At 39.6% G+C, this 20819-nt stretch overlaps 1 protein-coding gene across 7 annotated transcripts in view; it reads right to left on the bottom strand.

Annotated features, from left to right (window-relative positions):
- The window catches only part of TP53BP1 (tumor protein p53 binding protein 1), a 106432-nt gene that overhangs the window by 47431 nt on the left and 38182 nt on the right, over positions 1-20819 (bottom strand). For 4 of the 7 annotated variants that reach the window (XR_014021687.1, XM_081292046.1, XM_081292049.1 and 1 more), the window contains exons 8-12: positions 13987-14116; positions 12063-12208; positions 10512-10638; positions 9691-9785; positions 6139-6350 (exon numbers count right to left, since the gene is read on the bottom strand). Coding sequence is in view for 6 of the 7 variants with exons in the window: in XM_081292046.1 (XP_081148172.1) it covers positions 6139-6350; positions 9691-9785; positions 10512-10638; positions 12063-12208; positions 13987-14116 (710 nt within the window). In the remaining variant the exon portion in view is untranslated. The remainder of the gene's footprint in view (positions 1-6138; positions 6351-9690; positions 9786-10511; positions 10639-12062; positions 12209-13986; positions 14117-20819) is intronic. The other 3 variants (XM_081292047.1, XM_081292050.1, XM_081292048.1) reach the window with 2 other exon arrangements.

The raw sequence follows: 20819 nt of genomic DNA, 5'->3' as shown, positions 1-20819 counted from the left end.
AAAAATTCTGGAAGAGTGATAATCTATTTGGCACATTAATGAAAGCTAAATTCCTAAGTGGAGAAAGCAAAGAAGCAACCAGAATTATGCAACCAAACCACTCCCCAAATCCCCACCAGAAAAAAAAAAAAAAATAAAAGTCACAAGATTTGGCAGTTGCACCAGATAATTCTGGAAGCATAGTGAGGGTGGTGTTAAAAACAGGAGGAAGAGTGGTTGGAAATCTAATTAAGAAGCAGTTGAACTCCCCTATCCTTTCTCCTTGAACCTCCTCTTCCCTAGAAAGAGTATTGTGTCCCTGGACTGGAGGACAAGAGGTAGTTATCAATATATACTGAAAACGGGGGGATTAAAAGAAAATACACCTGCTGAATGAAACCTATTTTCTGAATACCCCCCAACACACAAAGTCCTTTACCATTAATGAACTTCTAGTACAATGACAGCTAGGCCAAGATATAGTAGATTAGACGTTTCACTGGGGAATCTGACAAGGCCAAGACAATCAAAATTATTGACATTAGGGCAGTCTTAACAAAATGTCCCAACAGATCACACTACAGTGAGTCCCAGAAACAACAAGCCCAACCACCAGTAGAGAACTACCAATCATCTTTCTGGTATTTCACTTTTAAACATCAGCAAATAGCTGAGGGTATAGCTCAGTAACAGAGCTTGTCTAGCATGAGTAGACAAGTTCAGTCCCCAATACCACAGACAAAATAAAACAAAAAAATCCTAAATATCATCAAATAATGAAGCATTCCCAGACATCTAAGGGAAGCCCCTACTTAAAAGAGATAAAAACAAACAAAACTGGACTGGGAGTTATAGGTCAGTGGCAGAGCTTGTGCTTTGCATACATAAGCCCTGGGTTTGACACCAGCATCAAAACCAAACCAACTAAAACCTGTCTGGGGCCAGCACAGTGGCACAAGCCTGTAATCCCAGCAGCTCTGGAGGCTGAGGCAGGAGGATTACAAGTTCAAAGCCATAGACAGCTGGCTTCATTCCTTGGGGCGAGAGGTGAGACAGAACATCAAATTGAAAGAGTGTGGCAGAGGGAAGCAGCTCACATAATAATCAAGAAGCAGAGAGACGCTACCCTGGCCAGATACAAAATATATACCCCTCAAAGGCAGCCCTCCAATGCCCACTTCTTCCACCACACCCTCTCACCTTCAGTTACCACTCAGTTAATCCCCATCAGGGAATCAATTCACTAATTTTGTTTAGGCTCTCCAAACCCAATCATTTCACTTCTGAACATTCCTGCATTGTCTCACATGTGAGCTTTTGAGGGACACCTAATATCTAAACCATAACACATCTCTAGCACCACAAAAAAAAAGGTTGTTGGGAGCTGGAGATGGAGTCTCTGGGTTCCATAACCAGTGCCTCAAAATAATAAAATAAAATAAAAGTCACTGGATTGCACCTTTTACACAGAACTATATGGTATGTGAATTACATCTCAATAAAACTATTTTAAAAAAAAGAAAAAGATTGTTGGGAAATCAACCAAAAAGTTGAACAGAAAAGAGAGATAAAAAGTTAAGAGACAGAATAAGAAAATTAAAGTCTACTTCAGAAGTTGCAACATTCATACAATAGAAAACCACCATCAAAAAAAAAATCATATAATAGGTATTCCATTAAAAAACAGGGGGGAAAAAAGGAAAAAAAAAAACATGGAGGAAGAAATTAAATATCTAAAATTTCCTGAAGAATTTGAGTTTCTAAACTAACAGGGCCTACCAAGCATCCAATACAATGAGTGAAAATAGACCCATGCTAAAGACTTGGAAATTTCAGAATACTGGGAGCAAAAAGAAAATCCTGCAGGATTTGAGTGAGGGAAAAAACATGTCACAAGAACCTGGGGTTGTGGCTCAGTGGTAGAGCACTTGCCTAGCAAGTGTGAGGCACTGGGTTCAATTCTCAGCACTGCATATAAATAAATGAACAAAATAAAGGCCCATAATGTCAAAAATAAATAAGTAAATAAATAACATGTCACAAGATAAAAGAACAGGATAAGGGCCAGGTGCAGTGGCACATGCCTGTAATCCTAGCAGCTCAGGAGGCTCAGACAGGAGGATCACAAATTCAAAGTCAGCCTCAACAATTTACCAAGGCCCTAAGCAACTTAGCAAGACTTTGTCTCCAAATAAAATACAAAATAGGGCCAGAGATGTGGCTCCATGATTAAGCACCCCGGGTTCAATTCCTAGCGCGCACACACACACAAAAAATCAGTATCAGAATGGCCTTGAACTTCTCAATAGCAACACTGTAAATCCAAAGACAACAGAGCATTGCCTTCAAATACTTTAAAAGTTGGGTGTGGTAGAACATGCCTGTAGTCTCAGCAACTCAGGAGACTGAGACAAGAGGATTCCAAGTTCAAAGGCAGCCTCAGCAATTTAGTAAGGCCCTAAGCAACTTAGCAAGACCTAATATTAAAAATAAATAAATAAAAAGGGCTAGGTTCAATGGTAAAGCCCTCCTGGGTTCAATCCCCAATACCAAAATAAAAACAAACTTTGAAAGTAAGAACATTACCAATTTACAATTCTATACTTTTATAAACTATAAATCAAGTAGGAGAGTAGAATAAAAGTTCCCAAAGAATGTCCTCCATCAACATGAGGGAGAAAATCAAATATAGAGAGGAGAGAAAAGAGAGGTACTTAGGGAATGAAATGGAACAAATTATGTTATGTGCATATTTGAATATGTCACAATTATAATGTACTAATAAAAAAATTTTTTAAAGATATGGAATGGGTGGGGGTGTGGCTCAGTAGTAGAGCATATACTTAGTATGCACCAGGGAGGAGGCAGTGGGGATGGGGGGAAAAAAAGAAGGGAAAGATGAAAAAGAAGAGGAGAAGGCAGAAGAAAAGAAGGACTACTGAGACATAGAGTCTAAGAAATACCCAAAACAAAGGTGAAAGGAAACGCCAAGAATGACAGTCCAAGGAGGTTACAGTTATGCACCAGGCATAGAGGACAACAATTAGAAACAATTAGAAATCAGTAGACTCCAAATGAGGTTCCTCCAAAAAGTGAAACAAAATTTGAGGCTCCAGAACATCTTGAAAGGAAATCTTTTTTTTTTTTTTTTTTTTGAGAGAGAGAGAGAGAGAGAGAGAAGAGGAGAGATTTTATATATATATTTATTTATTTTTCAGTTTTTGGTGGACACCACATCTTTATTTTATTTTTATTTTTTTAAGAGAGAGAGAAAGAGAATTTTTTAATATTTATTTTTTTTTAGTTTTCGGCGGACACAACATCTTTGTTTGTATGTGGTGCTGATGATCGAACCCTACCGCTTGAGCCACATCCCCAGCCCCCTTATTTTATTTTTATGTGGTGCTGAGGATCAAACCCAGCGACCCGCGCATGCGGGGCGAGCACGCTACTGCTTGAGCCACATCCGCAGCCCCTGAAAGGAAATGTTGACAATTGACTGATAATAGTCCACAAGCTCTACTGTAATTAGTGTTTACACAGCCATATTAATTCAAATAATGATCTAAATAAATCATAATATAATTTATACTTAGAAGCCGGGGAAATAGCTCAAATTTTTTTAAACCAGAATTTATAAAAATGTAATCATGTTACGTAGAATTATGGAGATAAATATCAAAAAGGGGGAAAATAAACTTAGAAAACTGAGAGGCTGCCTTCCAATAGAAATGGGGAGAGATGTTATTTTTAACTTTTTTTACTTTTACAAATGTTTATTAATTACCTCAAATCGAATCTTTAATTTAAAAAAATTGAAAGCTATATTATAAACATCCTCTTTTTTTTTTCTTTTTTTTAATTATTGTTGTTTTTTGGTGGTACTGGGGATTGAACCCAGGACCTTGTACAGGATAGGCAAACACTCTACCACTGGGTTACATCCCCACCCCTCTGTAAATTTTACTTTAGGACAGCAACTTGCTAAATTGTCCATGCTGGTTTTGAACTTGTGATCCTCTTGCCTTGGCCCAAGCCTCCCAAGTAACGGGGATTATAGGCAAGCACTGCCATACCCAGCCTCTTAAGAGATTTTCTTTTATTTTTGAACTCAGGGGCACTTAATCACTGAGCCACATCCCCAGCCCTTCTTATTATTTTTTTTTTTTTTATTTTGAGACAGGGCCTAAGTTGCTTAGGGCCCCACTAACTTGCTGAGGCTGGCCTTGAACTTGCAACCATCCTGCCTCAGCCTCCCCAGGCGCTATGATTCCAAGTATGCACACTGCACCCAGCTTCTTAAGAGATTTTCTAAGAGGCATGGGCTTCACTGAATGAAACATTTTAAAATATGAGTCCAAAGAAATTTGACTAGAGTCATAGTAGCTTCCAGAATCTTTACACTGTATTTGGAGTCACTCATTTGTCTCAGAATTTCATTATTGATTTTACAGCTTCCTTAATATATTTGGTAAATGTTGAATATAGAACAATTTCTTTAAATACTGCCTTGATCTGCATAAAGTCAGTTCTCTGTGACCAGGCATCATTTCCCACCCCCATGAATAAGAATACCTTCTCAAAGACATCATTCCCATAAAAATCTTCTTTGGTCACTAATAAACATCTATCACAGTCTTTAAGATCACCTATATTCTGGAAAATTGTTCTCAATGCTTTATGTCAGAGCTTATAGCTTATCCATAAATTCTGATAACTCTTCTGTACTACATTATGTTTATGTACATCATTGACAGAAAAATAAAAGCTAAAAAAAAGATATATAGCGGTTGAATATCCACTTCAGTTCTATGTGACCTTATCTTCAGCTCTTTCACTGTCAGCAATAAATATTCTTACGCAGTATTTACCACTCATTTATGCTTGATGACTACCTTAGGGGGTAGATGGTATCAATCTCAACATTTGATTGATGAAGAAACTGAGGCTTGGTTTCAATTGATCACAGAGATAGTAATAGCAGAGTAAGTAGTGACTCCAGGAAATTCTGTCTCTGGAGTCCTAGTTCTTAACCACTCCACCAAATGACCTAATAATTTGCATAAAATGGAAGTCTTCGACAAAACAAGCTAATACACCAGGAAACAATTAAATTATTTCTTCCTGCTGTCTCCTTCTCATTAAAATCATGGCATATTTCATTACAATTCATTTTAACTCTGGTTATAACACCTGCAAACAAGAACCATAAAAGAAATAATCCTAATAACACCACAATTGTCCTATGTAAAGTCTTACAAGAAGAGACATTTAGATTGAACAAATAGTCACTTAGATGTAATTAAGGTCCTTCGATTCATCTTGATACCTATATTTAATTTCTTTAAATATTTAACTTTAAAATTATGCAAATTAGATATTAGTTCCCTTGTTTTCAGAAGAAAATATATACCAGAAAATTAAAAATCATTCTGATGCTCTCAGTATAAGAATGATTAATTAAATTATGGTACATTCACTCAGAAATACTACACAACTTTTGAAAGGCTATCGAGAACATGATTATAACACTGAAAATTATTGTGACACAATGTTGGTTGGAAAAAGATTATAGTTGTGTTTGCTATGAAAAGCTTCATTTTTTTAAAAAAGTAGACATGTAGAAAGAAAAAAAAACTGTATTAGTTTTAAGATAGAATAATGATTCATGAACCTTTTCAATTTTAATAACATTTTCAAAATATTTAAAAACAGGGCTGGGGTTGTGGCTCAGTGGTACAGCGCTTGCCTAGCATGGGTGAGGCACTGGGTTCGATTCTCAGCACCACATACCAATAAATAAATAAAATTTAAAAATTTATCAACAACTAATAAAAATGCTTAAAAATATCTAAAAACAGTTCAAAATCTAAACAAAAAGTGTATTAAAATGTTTGGTGACTTTGAAATGTTCTAAAAGTAGATTGTGATAACAGCTGCACAACTCTACAAAATATCACTAAATTGATCACTTAAAATGGGTGAATTTTATAAAGCTGTTTTAATAAAACAAGATGTTGGGCTAGGGATACAGTTCAGTGGTCGAGCACATGCCTAACATGAACAAAATCCTGGGTTCAATTCCCAGTGCCACAAGAAAAAAAAAAAAAAAAAAAAAAAAAGATGTTAGGAGAAAAGAACTTTTTCCACAATACTCACATGAGAAAATTCAGGCTGGGATGGGATTGGAAGTGATCCAGGAGTGAACACTGGTGTGCTCTGAGACACTGGTGTTGAGGCTTGTGGTAATACAATGGGCTCAGGTGGGAGAGGGGCGTTTTCTATTTCCACAGGTTCATCACCTTGAAGTTTTTTCTGAAAAGGCTCTCGTCCTGCTTCAGACAACACTGACATATCCACTGGCTCATCTACTTAAAAAAAAAAAAAAAGAAGAAGAAAGAAAGGAAAGAAAGGAAAGAAAGAAAGAAAGGAAGGAAGGAAGGAAGGAAGAATCATAATATTACAATTCAGCATCACAACCAACAATTATATACAGCAATTTTGGCTTCTAATAGTGACCTTAAGTTTCAGAAAAACAATGGAATTATAATATATTGGGGCATAGCAATATGTCCTCTTTGGGAAAGGTTCAGGAAGGGTGACCATACTTCTATTTTTATATACAGATTAAAATGGGATTTCATCTGGGGATACCTACCCACCCACCCATAAAATATGATAAATTGGCTCCTCTGAGCCCCTTTCTTAATTACATACAGCTCATTTTTTGTGTGTGTAAGAATACCCAGATCATGCCATTTAATTTAATCATCACATATTCTGCTCCAGGCCTTATAAGGCAGTGAACTTGTTCAGCACTCTGAATAAACATCTACATATTTATTAACTCATTATATTTGCATTAACAACTGTTAGTGCAGAGGGGTGGATGCTAAAAGAAAGACGAAGGAAAAAAACCCTACTAATATCAATCAGCACTGACTTATGAAAGAACTAAGACACTAAACCTAACACCAATTACTCAGGAAGAAACACACACAAAACACAAAACACTGCTTTCTCATACTATACTACCCACCTGTAGGCTACCAGGACCTTCCTTACAGCCAGCCTTTTCCCCCTTACAGCTTAACCCCAACTAGGCTTCCTCTAGACCTCTCATAAAACTTCCTATGCCATTTAGTTTTACACAAAATCCACATTTGTGTAACTAGCAACCACACTCCCAACACCTATTGTTTCTATTTAGTTTGGCCTCAATCTTGCATACAGGTCTAATGCTAATTTGGAAGCTGGTGCCACAAGCCTTTAATACACTATCCACAGCTGTGCTAAGTATTTTTATTGCACCTTTTGACCTTGTCTTGAGAAGGCACATTAAGGACCTGCTATTTTAGGCACTATATATAAAAATGCTTTACATGGGCTGTAGTTGTGGCTCAGTGGTAGAGCACTTGCCTAGCCATGTGTAAGGCATTGGGTTGGATTCTCAGCACCACATATAAATAAATAAATAAAGATTCATTAACAACTAAAAAAAAATTTTAATTAATAAATAAATATAAAATAAAATACAACTCACAAGGGAAAATATGTTCCATAGGGAAAAAAGAAAACCGAATCATACACATAATATGATGCCTGTAAAAATTGTAAAAACGCTTTTTCATATTTAAGAGAAAACACTCTGAAAGGACTATATCCAAATGATAATTGTAATTCAATATGGATTGTGGTATCACAGGTGATTTTATTGTTTTCTCATTACTTTCCTATACATTTTCCAAACTTTCTATGAGTATTGATCACAAAGACAGCATTTTTAATATAATGACATTTATATATTTTCAATGTTTGCACTAAAGACGGAGGAAACTGTTCTAAGAATTAACCAAACTTAACTTGCATTAACAGAATTTAGATAGAGGGGAGAGAGGGAGGGGGGAGGGGAGAGAGGGAAGGGGAGGGGAGAGAGGGAGGGGGAGGGGAGAGAGGGAAGGGGAGGGGAGAGAGGGAGGGGGAGGGGAGGGGAGAGAGGGAAGGGGAGGGGAGAGAGGGAAGGGGAGGGGAGGGGGAGAGAGGGAGGGGAGGGGAGAGAGGGAAGGGGAGGGGAGAGAGGAAGGGGGAGGGGAGAGAGGGAAGGGGAGGGGAGAGAGGGAGGGGGAGGGGAGGGGGAGAGAGGGAGGGGGAGGGGAGGGGGAGAGAGGGAGGGGGAGGGGAGGGGGAGAGAGGGAGGGGGAGGGGAGGGGAAGAGGGAGGGAGAGGGAGGGAGAGAGAAGGAGGGGAGGGGAGGGAGAGGGGGAGAGAGGGAGGGGGAGGGGGAGAGAGAAAGAGAGAATTTTTTTAATATTTATTTTTCAGTTTTCGGTGGACACAACATCTTTATTTTATTTTTATGTGGTGCTGAGGATCGAACCCAGCACCCAGCACATGCCAGGCGATCGTGTTACCGCTTGAGCCACATCCCCAGCCCTAACAGAATTTTTAATAGAATGAATTTACCATTTTTAACTGAAGATGTCACTAATCACATTATAGTTAGAATCATATTAATCTATTTAGATAATTCAATTTTAAGAGAAAATAGCTAGAGACAAACTTGCTAGCAGCAGAAACTCTAAAATTAACTTTTATTATGGATAAATTACCCTTGAAAAACAATTAAATTGTAAATTTACCGTACTCAAGCAGAAACAACAGAATACCACATAAGGCACATTACAAGACAGGTAAGAGCAAAAGCTCTAGAGGCAAATGCCCAAGTTCTAATCCTGCCTCTTATGAGGTGTGAAATCTCTCTGTGCCTCCATTTCCTCTTCTGTAAAAGAAATACCTACTTCTTAGGATTGTTGTGAGGATTCAATGAGAAAAACCACAGAGAGACACCTAAAACCAAATTGAAAAGCACCTAGAACAGTGTCTAGCATATACTAGGTACTCAACAAATATATGCTATTATAATATTATTAATACCTGAAAGAATGAAAAGAAGAAAATCATAAATTAGAAAAAACTTCTTTGTAGAAACAGCAGAATTTAGAAATGTATTAAATAATTGGATAGAAGATGAGGGCAGAGCAAAAGAGCAGTTTAGATAAGTAAGGTAAACCAGGCAAATGAAAAGAGAAGTATTCATGTGAATAAAGTAATATAAAATCACTAAGTCCTCAAAGGAGAATGTGAATAGATTTAAATTTTTCCATTTGCTCCTAGCCAACCGCTGGATAAAACTATTTTAATAATAGCAAAAAATAGTTTATAAAGAGTATAAGAAAGAATTATTGGTCCTCTCTCACCAGAATGATGTATTAGCATGCTATTGGAGACTACCAGACCATTAGTAATAAAAAAAAAAAAAAAATTCAAAATCCAGTTCTTCACCATATTAATTTGAGTTCAACTTCAAACTATTTTTTTTTTTTTCCTTAAGGGTCTTTGTAAAAATTGAGTATTACAAAAATCTAAGAAGAATCTATGCTAGAAAAGCAACTGAGGAGAGCACTTTACACTAGGCTATATAACTGAAAGAGTGACAGGAGTCCTCCTGAATAGCGTAGGGCACAGTGACCTAAAGTATAAAGGAACAGAATATTTTGCAAGAAGGAAGAGATGCAATGCTGCTTTTTTTTGACCCCTGGTGCTGGGAATGGAACCTAGGGCTTCTTGCATACTAGTAAAGTGCTCTACCAGTGGGCAACATTATCAGCCCTCTTCTAATCTTAGATCAACAGACAGATGAAGAGAGCTCACCTTTTCTCCCTTCTTGCTCCGTGGGACTGCTAGGAACGATAAAAGGGGTAGATCGGAAAGCATCGGGGGAAGGAGCAACAAGATCTGAGGAATTCCTTTATAAAAAGAGAGAATCACAGATTATTTAACCATAACCACAGTTCCCAAAGTTTTTACTTTTTAATAGAAAAAATATCTAAGTCATTCAGAAAATAGCATTTCCCCCACAAAGCAATATGAGACCAGTGGAAGAACCACTGAATAACTATTTCCCACACCACACATTTCTAATATAAGAATTTTTTTTTAAAGAGTAAGAACGAAATGGGAAACCAGACACAAGAACGTCATGATTTTGAAAAACATGATAAGCGTTAAAAATATAATTCATTTGTAGATTACAAATAAAAAAATCTTTTTACTCCATTTTTTGCATAATAGGAAGACTATGCAAATTTTATTAAAAAAAAAGCAAACCTCTTTGCTCTACCTACAGAGATGAAAAAATACATTTAATTGTCAACTATAACAACCTATTTTCCACTCTATACTGTTATATGGGAAAAACTGTTAGTAAAATGGAGGAGCAGAATGATTGTTCTGAATATGTAACATTTTCTTTCATAGTGAAAATTTGGGGCTATAATAAAGCCTCCATTGGAAAGCCAGATCTATTTTCCCTCAAAAGTGCCACTAAGTTCTCATTCCCAAAATTCTAAAGCCCAGATTCTTTTGGTTCTAAGAAGAATTTTGAGCTAGCAGGCAACTTTAACTCTTTCAAAAACAGCCTATGACCCTCAGGGACATGTTGCTTTGGCCCAAGATATTACAGGCTTACTTACGTGGAAAGACTCTCCTGAACAAGAGACCTCTGACCAGAGAGCTGAAGAAGGTGTAGAGTGGTAGCAGGTGTGGAAGCCAGAGAACACCCACCTTCCTCCTTTGAAGGAGTGGAGCAACCATCAGAAGCTATTGGAAAAAAAGAAATTCTGGTTGCATTCATTTCTCAGATTGCCATTACAGAGTTGTCAAAAAAAAAAAAACAACTCAGTACTGCAAAAACAGTAATATCCATATATTCAACCATGTTTTAAGAGGGCAGAAATTCTTTTCTAATTGTATATAATTAATGGACTGTCAATACAACACAAATCTTCTGTGAACATCAACCCCCCCCAAAATTATGGGTTTTTAAAATAAAGAATTGGTGAAAAGAGTTCCTTAGTCCTTTCTGTCAAAATCTAAGCTTGGAGAGGAAAAGAATCCTTATACCTCTGCTTGGCTGCTCTTCTTCCTTGTGATGCTTCTATTATAAAACAGCAAGCGAGCCTTTTATTCCAAGGTCTACCTAAGATGTAGTAAAGCTCATGCCATGATGCAGATGGGAGAAGTCAAAACAAAGCGCATGACACCTGATGATACGAATGCAGCAATTTTCATAATTAGAACTTGGGCCTCCTCAAAGGAGACGAAAAATGATAATGCATTAATAAAAGAATATATAAGCAGCCATCACTGATATGTATCATGAAGTTTCCTAGTGGATTCTTCTCCTTAGCAACAAATGGAATGTCAACTTTATTAGTCCTAAGTAAAAATAAATGTCTTAAAAACAACCTGTAGCTTCAGTGAAGGCTTCTTGGTGACCTTCTAAATCTATCTCACAAAATAGTAAAAGAATACAGCCTTCTTCCCTTAACTCCTTAATCAATACAATATCTTTTTCTCTTTTTTTTTTTGCAGTACTGGGGATTGAACCCAAGGTGCTCTACCACTGAGCCACATTTCCAGCCCTTTCCACTTTTTATTTTGAGATAGGGTCTAAGTTATCCAGGTTGGTCTTGAACTTGAGATTCTCCTGCTGGATTACAGGAATGCTCCACTACACCTAGCAACAAGTTATGTTTTGAGGGTTATTACTAATGCTTTCATGCTCCCTGAAGTTGTGAAATGGGGAGGGTGGGAGAATACAAAAGTATGAAGCAAATACCACTCTACTCTTCTGTTTTAAGTTCCTTTCTGCTAGATTTTTAACTTACTTTTTGTGGCAGGTGAACTAATAAACAAAGTGAACATGAAAAACCTGACTTAAAATATTTAGGATTTGAGGCATTAGTAAACATGGTAACAGGGAAAAAAAAGGCTACTCTGTCCATATTATCGAATTTATTTTATTAGCTATTATTCTTCAAATCTCCAAAGAGAGAAACTTACATTAAAATGTCAAATAGCAATCATTCCCCAGAAGCCCTTCTCACTAATAGGCTAGAAACATATTTTCATTACATTTCACGAACATGTCAGCATAACTATTAAAGTGCTTTCTACCTTAAAACAGCAGCCTCAGAAATAAGAGAAGAAAAGGAGTTATAATAACTGATCATCCTTTGTACCTGTTTTATTGCTATGGTCAAACAAGTCTTCCTGGGTTGACAAAACCTCAGGCTCTGGTGACTTCTGAACCTGCAGTCCACCTTCCAGAAGTTCTTGAGCACACATTTGAAGAGACACTTTGGGACTAGAAGACATGTCTTCTGACCTAGAAAATTCATAGCATCAGGAGAAAAGGATTCTAAGTTCAATTGCTTTGATCTTTTAACTAAAAAACTTTACTTGTTTTGTGATTTTCATCAATGATTTCAAGAACAGCAGAAGGTTGTAATCTATGTAATTGCCTACTGAAAGTGAATTAAGTTGCTTTGCAAAGGCCTCAGCCCATTTCAAAGCCTGCCTCAGTCTCTCACACAGCAACACCTCTTTTCAATTCTGCTCACCCTGTACTTTGAACTTTCCAAAATTTCTGATAAGTGATCTGGGAATTTTTGTCACATGAGCTGTTATCCAGACCTATATAAAGAATTCTGATCCAGAACACAAAGCCACTAAGGGAAGCAATCAAATGATGACCTTCCCAGAAAAGTGCTTATATGTAAACTATCTTCTGCACTACTGCCACACACATATTATTTTCAGCTGATCTTTTCCATTTGATCTAATCAACCCATGATCAAACCAAGAGCTCTTCACAATGACAATACTCACACATTTAAGAAACTCATTTTCAGCCCCTTCCCAGAGGTTTCACCTATTCAGGAAGAAATACTAGCTGGAAGAATTTCTTACATGGTTTACTTTGCAGATTGTGGATTTTGTTCTAGTTTTCTTAAAGAAAAAATCTAAAAAGTTTGCCACTGTTAAGCATTTTACATTAGAAAGACAACTTCTCCTTGTTTTTTTCTTTTTTTTTTTTAATATTTGTGTTTTTTTAGCTTGAGGTGGACACAATATCTTTATTTAGTCTTTATGTGGTGCTGAGAATTGAACCCAGTGCCCCATGCATGCTAGGCTAGTGTGCTACCACTTGAGCCACATTCCCAGCCCAAGACAACTTCTCTTAATATTCAACTTTGTTTAGGACCTCAAATCCTACTGGGTTTCTTTTCTTTTCTTTCTTTTTTTTTTTGGTGGGGGGTACCACGGATTGAACTCAGTGGCACTCAACCACTGAGCCACATCCCCAGCCCTATTTTGTATTTTACTTAGAGACAGGGTCTCACTGAGTTGCTTAGCACCTCACTTTTGCTGAGAATGGCTTTGAACCCTGGATCCTCCTGCCTCAGCCTCCTGACTACTGGCATGGGCCACCATACCCAGGAAATCCCACTGTTCCTATTGAAGGAAAAAACAGAACAAAACTGAATGCTTATGCATCCTCATCCCAAACTGGAAGCATCTCAATTTTCCTGTCATATCCAAACTTCACATACAGATCAGGGGCAATAAAGTTTGGGATAAAATAATCATCACAGAGCAGAGGCATATCTTCACTCTTCAAATTCATACCAAGTTAAGAAGCTAAAACACTAAGAGAAATCTATATACATCTATATCATAAACTACCAGATGCAGGATACCTAAAGATCCAAAGAAATCTTGATGCTCAAGTATACAAACAGTAGGTTTTCAAACATTGTATTCATGTGATTCTGCCTAATACCAGAGAAGCTAAAAAGACTTCCTACAGACTCTGGGCAAAGATTACAGAGGAGAATAACTAAAGATTATAGAGTCAGGCTTATAGTTACAGCAGCAATAAATCACCTTTTAAAAGGCCCACAGTAAGATAAGAACAAACATACTGCAAAAATGACCAATATTTATGAATCATCAATGTTTCTACTGGACAGAAATATACCAATTTCAAAGGGCAAAAAACATATCAACAATTTCTAAAAATGTTTTCACTTGGCAAAATGAAGTTAATATAATCCAAAGGCAAAAACCCATACATATATTTTTTTTCATACATATATTTACCTTGTAGGTGGTAGATTTTGCTCTTCTAGTGAATGTATACCTTTACTGGGCTCTAGTGTTACAGGGATGTCTTTGCTGGGCTGTTCTTCCATAGGGATATCTTCACTGGACTGTTCTTCATGCTTAACTGCTTCAAGTTTTAGAAGAAGACAAGAAGAAGATAGGAAGGAAATATTTAATTTATCAAAGTACCAGAAGCAGTCCTAAATGCGTTTTTTTTTTTTTCCCAGTACTGAGGATCATGCCCAGGACTTAGCACACATTAAACAAGGACCCTATAACTGAGCTATATTACTGGTCCACCTAAATGACTTTTTTTTTTTTTTGGACAGGGGTACCAAGGATTGAACCTAGGAGCACTTAACTACTGAGCCACATCCCCAGCCCTCCCCCCCACTTTTTTTTTTTTTTTTAATATAGCACCTGGCATTTCTTTTTAAGACAGAGTCTTGCTGAGTTACTTAGGGCCTCGCCAAGTTGCTGAGGCTGGCTTTGAACTCACGATCCTCCTGCCTCAACCTCTCAAATCGCTGGGATTACAGATGTGTGCCCACTACCCAGCCACCTAAATGATTTTTAGAAGGCAAATACTTCAACTTCAGAAATAAATCCAGTTTAACAATATATACAAGCCAAGCAAGGTGGTATATGCCTATAATCCCAGCAACTCAGGAGGTCAAGGCAAGAGGATCACAAGTTTCAGGCTAACCTCAGCCACTTACCCACCACTTAGCAAGACCCTGTCTTAAAAAGAATAGCCAGGGAGGGAGAAGATGGCGGCGAAGGGAGTGCATCACCCCAGTGCGCCGCGTCACTGTGCGGCAGAAAGACGAGGTGAAACAGCTGAAGGCTATCTTGTTGGGAATTTCCAGTGAAATTGAGGTGTTCCAGAATCTAGTGGACGGATTTCCATCGCGCGAGGTTCAGCTGCAGGGGCTCGGACGCGGGCGATTTCTCCGCACGGAGGATCACGCCCCACAGCTGGAGTCTGCGGCGCGCGCTGGGAAGCGGCAAGGTGCCGGAGCGGGGGTACAGCGATGCGGATTCTGGGGGCTCCTGCCAGTGGTGCAATGGCCATGCTTAGTGCTGAGTTCCGGCTTTGAGACAGAGGAGAGAAGTGGTCCAGTTCGGTTCTCGACACTGGTTGGACCACGGAGGAGGACAGCAGCCACCATCTTGGAGAACTGATGTAATCATCCCTGTTTTCTACTGATCTCAGCTCATTCAGCTACGGAACAGGTGATTTCAGGCTGGTATTTGCCTGCATCTCGCAGACAGATCACTCAGGCTCGGGGCTGGAGAACCAGTGGAGAATACTCCTAGGGGCTCCCTCCTGGCAAGGCGTGGGCCGGGCTCTGAGCGGCCGGAATCCAGTTCCCGGGGCTGCTTTGGCCCAGGGCTGGGGAACCTGCGGAGACTGCGTGTTGAGGCCAGCTCCAAGTGGAGCATGCGCTGAGCTCGGGGCGGCTGGGTTCTGACTCCCGGAACAGTTTTGGCCCGGGGCTGGGGAGCCCGCAGAGACTGCGTCTTTGAGCCTGCTCCCAGCGGAGCGTACACCGAGCTCGGAGAGCTTGGAGCGGCCGGGCTCTGGTGTGGGGAGCCATTCTGACACGTGATTGGGTGACTCCCGTTAAGGGCCTGAGGCGCTTTGGCTCTGTCGAAGCTTTCCCGACCCTTTCCTGATGAGAGAGTCCATCCGTGTGGGGGTGTGCGTGACCACTGACCCCGGGGACCCAATCACTGACCCTGACCTTGGAGTGCAGCACCCCCTCAACCTTCATTGGATGGAATTCTCCCCTGAATCTCTTGTTCCCCAAATAAAAGGCTACTCCCCGGCGTGTTCGCTCTCTCTCTCTCCTGCTAGCCCTGAGTAATCCTCGCTGCCCTGCTGGGCGGCTAGAGGTGGGAACCAGAGAGGTGAGCCGTCTCGGACTTAGCAATATAAATAAGGTAACTGGTTTGTGTGTTTTATTTCGATCTCTTCTAACTAACTTTATGCCTAGAACCTCATTAATGAAACCACTGCGCAGGCCGCAGGCCGCGTGGTAGACTCTGGCTCCCGGAGTTGCTTTGGCCTGGGGCAGGGGAACCCGCGGAGGTCGCTCCTTGGAGCCTGCTCCTAGAAGAGCGTGAGCCGGGATCGGAGAGGCCGGGTTCTGGCTCCCGAAGCTGCTTTGGCCCAGGGTTGGGGAACCTGCGGTGACTGCTTCTCGGTCCGGGTCCTGCTGGGTGCTGTGGGGGCCAGGGGGGCAGAGTGGAGCTGCCGCCTGCGCCCAGAGCAGGCCAAGTGACCCGCCGGCGTGGTATCACGACACCCCAACTGCAGCTGGGGCCAAAGAGAGTAGCCGCCCACGCCTAGAACAGGACCAGCGACCCGATGGCGTGGTAGCCAAGTCGCCCCATTTGGAGTAGGGGCTGTGCAGAGCCGCCGTCTGAGCCTGCAAGGTAGGCAGACCTGCGTCCCACTGGCAGGACAGGCCCGGTAGCCTGCCAGCGTGGTGGACACGTAGCACCGAGGCAGTCACGTCACACTGGTTGGAGCGGGGGTGGAGCAGAGCCGCCGCCCGTGTCGGGAAAAGGCCCAGCACCCAGCGACCCGTTGGAGAGGCAGTCAGGTACCCCCATTGGGAGTGGGGGCTGAGCAGAACTGCCGCCCAAGCCCACAAGGTAGGCAGACCTGCGACCCACCGGCGGAATAGGCCTAGAGGCCTGCCAGCGTGGTAGACACATCAAACCAATTGGAGTAGGGGCCGAGTAGAGCCGCCGCCCACATCCGGATCAGGACCAACGACCCGAGGGCGTGGTAGTTACGTCACCACAATTGGAGTGCGGGCAGAGCAGAGCCGCCACCCGCGCCCGCAGGGTGGGCAGACCTGCGACCGACCAGCGTGGTAGACAGATCACCCTAATTAGAGGAGGAGCACAGCCACTACCCGCCCTGCAAGGGAGATTTTCCAACTATACAAGAGCAATATAAATAAATAGGGGGAAAATTTCAAAAACACAACAGTTTCACCAAGCAGAAAGAAACGCGAGCAGTATGAAAAGACAAGGAAAGAAAGGACCACAAGCAATGCAGGTCAACTCAACTTTAGAAGAGGTAATAGCTGCAACAGATGGAATGTCAGAAAAAGAGTTCAGGATATACATGCTTCAGATGATCTGGAGGCTCAAGGAAGACATGAGACAGCAAAATCAGACAATGAAAGTTCACTTTGACAAGGAACTACATAAACAAATCCAGGAAGTAAAAGATCAATTACACAGGGAGATAGAGGTAATAAAAAACAAACAAATAGAAATCCTAGAAATGCAGGAAGCAATAAACCAACTTAAAAACTCAATTGAGAATACTACCAGGAGAGTAGATCACTTAGAAGATGAAACATCAGACAATGAAGACAAAGTATTTCAACTTGAAAAGAACATAGACAGCTCAGCAAGACTGCTAAGAAACCATGAGCAGAACATCCAAGAAATATGGGATAACATTAAAAGACCAAACTTAAGAGTCATTGGGATACAGGAGGGCACAGAGCTCCAAACCAGAGGAATGAACAATCTATTCAATGAAATAATATGAGAAAACTTCCCAGACTTGAAGAATGAGACAGAATCCCAAATCCTAGAAGCCTACAGGACGCCGAATGTGCAAAATCATAAGAGATCCACACCTAGACACATTATAATGAAGATGCCCAACATACAGAATAAGGAGAGAATTTTAAAAGCTACAAGAGAAAGGAAGCAGATTACATTTAGGGGTAAAACAACCAGGATAACAGCTGATCTCTCAACACAGACTCTGAAAGCTAGAAGATCCTGGAATAACATATTTCAAACACTGAAAGAAAATGGGTTCCAACCAAGAATCGTGTATCCGGCGAAATTAAGCTTCCGGATGGAAGATGAAATTAAAACCTTCCACGATAAACAAAAGTTAAAAGAATTCGCAACTAGAAAACCATCTCTTCAAAAAATCCTTGGCAAAACATTACAGGAAGAGGAAATGGAAAATAACAATGAAAACCAACAGTGGGAGGTAGGACAGTAAAGGGGGGAAAGTAATCAAAGAGGAAAACAAATCAGGTTTAGTAACATTAATAAACAAATATGGCTGGAAGAACAAACCATATCTCAATAATAACCCTAAATGTTAATGGCTTAAACTCACCAATTAAGAGACACAGGCTAGTTGAATGGATCACAAAACAAGACCCAACAATATGCTGCCTACAGGAGACGCATTTGATAGGAAAAGATATACATAGACTGAAGGTGAAAGGTTGGGAAAAATCATACCACTCATATGGACTTCGGAAACAAGCAGGAGTGTCCATACTCATATCTAATAAAATAGATTTCAAGCCAAAGTTAATCAAAAGGGATAAAGAGGGACACTGCATACTGCTCAAGGGAACCATACACCAACAAGACATAACATTCATAAATATATATGCCCCAAACAATGGTGCAGCTATGTTCGTCAAGCAAACTCTTCTCAAGTTCAAGAGTCTAATAGAGGGCTGGGGATGTGGCTGAAGCGGTAGCGCGCTCGACTGGCATGCATGCGGCCCGGGTTCGATCCTCAGCACCACATACCAACAAAGATGTTGTGTCCACCGAGAACTAAAAAATAAATATTAAAAATTCTCTCTCTCTCTCTCTCTCTCCCCCCCCCTCTCACTCTCTCTAAAAAAAAAAAAAAAACAAGAGTCTAATAGACCACCATACAATAATCATGGGAGACTTCAACACACCTCTCTCACCACTGGACAGATCTTCCAAACAAAAGTTAAATAAGGAAACTATAGAACTCAATAATACAATTAACAACCTAGACTTAATTGACATATATAGAATATACCACCCAACATCAAGCAGTTACACTTTTTTCTCAGCAGCACATGGATCCTTCTCAAAAATAGATCATATATTATGTCACAGGGCAACTCTTAGACAATAAAAAGGAGTAGAGATAATACCATGCATCCTATCTGATCATAATGGAATGAAACTGAAAATCAACAATAAAAGAAGGAAGGAAAAATCATGCATCACTTGGAGAATGAATAATAGGTTAATGGGTTTTAGAAGACATCAAGGAAGAAATTAAAAACTTCTTAGAGTTAAATGAAAACACGGACACAACATATCAGAATCTATGGGACACATTGAAAGCAGTTCTAAGAGGAAAATTCATTACTTGGAGTTCATTCCTTAAAAAAAGAAAAAACCAACAAATAAATGATCTCATACTTCATCTCAAAATCCTAGAAAAAGAAGAGCAAAACAACAGCAAAAGAAGTAGAAGGCAAGAAATAATTAAAATCAGAGCTGAAATTAATGAAATTGAAACAAAAGAAACAATTGAAAAAATTGACAAAACTAAAAGTTGGTTCTTTGAAAAAATAAATAAAATCGACAGACCCTTAGCCATGCTAACGAAGAGAAGAAGAGAGAGGACTCAAATTACTAGCATACGGGATGAAAAAGGCAATATCACAACAGACACTTCAGAAATACAGAAGATAATCAGAAATTATTTTGAATCCTTATACTCCAATAAAATAGAAGATAGTGAAGGCATAGATAAATTTCTTAAGTCATATGATCTGCCCAGATTGAGTCAGGAGGATATAGACAACCTAAACAGACCAATAACAATAGAGGAAATAGAAGAAACCATCAAAAGACTACCAACTAAGAAAAGCCCAGGACCGGATGGGTATACAGCAGAGTTTTACAAAACCTTTAAAGAGGAACTAACACCAATACTTTTCAAGCTATTTCAGGAAATAGAAAAAGAGGGAGCTCTTCCAAATACATTCTACGAGGCCAACATCACCCTGATGCCTAAACCAGACAAAGACACTTCAAAGAAAGAAAACTACAGACCAATATCTCTAATGAACCTAGATGCAAAAATCCTCAATAAAATTCTGGCGAATCGGATTCAAAAACATATCAAAAAAATTATACACCATGATCAAGTAGGATTCATCCCTGGGATGCAAGCCTGGTTCAATATACGGAAATCAATAAATGTTATTCACCACATCAATAGACTTAAAAATAAGAACCATATGATCATCTCGATAGATGCAGAAAAAGCATTCGACAAAGTACAGCATGCCTTTATGTTCAAAACTCTAGAAAAATTAGGGATAACAGGATCATACCTCAACATTGTAAAAGCAATCTATGATAAGCCACAGGCCAGCATCATTCTGAATGGAGAAAAATTGAAGGCATTCCCTCTAAGATCTGGTACAAGACAGGGATGCCCTCTCTCACCACTTCTGTTCAACATAGTCCTCGAAACACTGGCCAGAGCAATTAGACAGACGAAAGAAATTAAAGGCATAAAAATAGGAAAAGAAGAACTTAAATTATCACTATTTGCGGACGACATGATTCTCTACCTAGAAGACCCAAAAGGGTCTACAAAGAAACTATTAGAGCTAATAAATGAATTCAGCAAAGTGGCAGGATATAAAATCAACACGCATAAATCAAATGCATTCCTGTATATCAGCGACAAATCCTCTGAAACGGAAATGAGGACAACTACTCCATTCACAATATTCCCCAAAAAAATAAAATACTTGGGAATCAACTTAACAAAAGAGGTGAAAGACTTATACAATGAAAACTACAGAACCCTAAAGAGAGAGATAGAAGAAGACCTTAGAAGATGGAAAAATATACCCTGTTCATGGATAGGCAGAACTAACATCATCAAAATGGCGATATTACCAAAAGTTCTCTATAAGTTCAATGCAATGCCAATCAAAATCCCAACAGCATTTCTTGTAGAAATAGATAAAACA

This window comes from Spermophilus citellus (assembly GCF_964194105.1).
Source record: "Spermophilus citellus genome assembly, chromosome: 4".
NCBI lineage: Eukaryota > Metazoa > Chordata > Mammalia > Rodentia > Sciuridae > Spermophilus > Spermophilus citellus.
The sequence above is the reverse complement of the archived record's forward strand: the minus strand, read 5'-3'. Positions and strand labels throughout refer to the sequence as shown.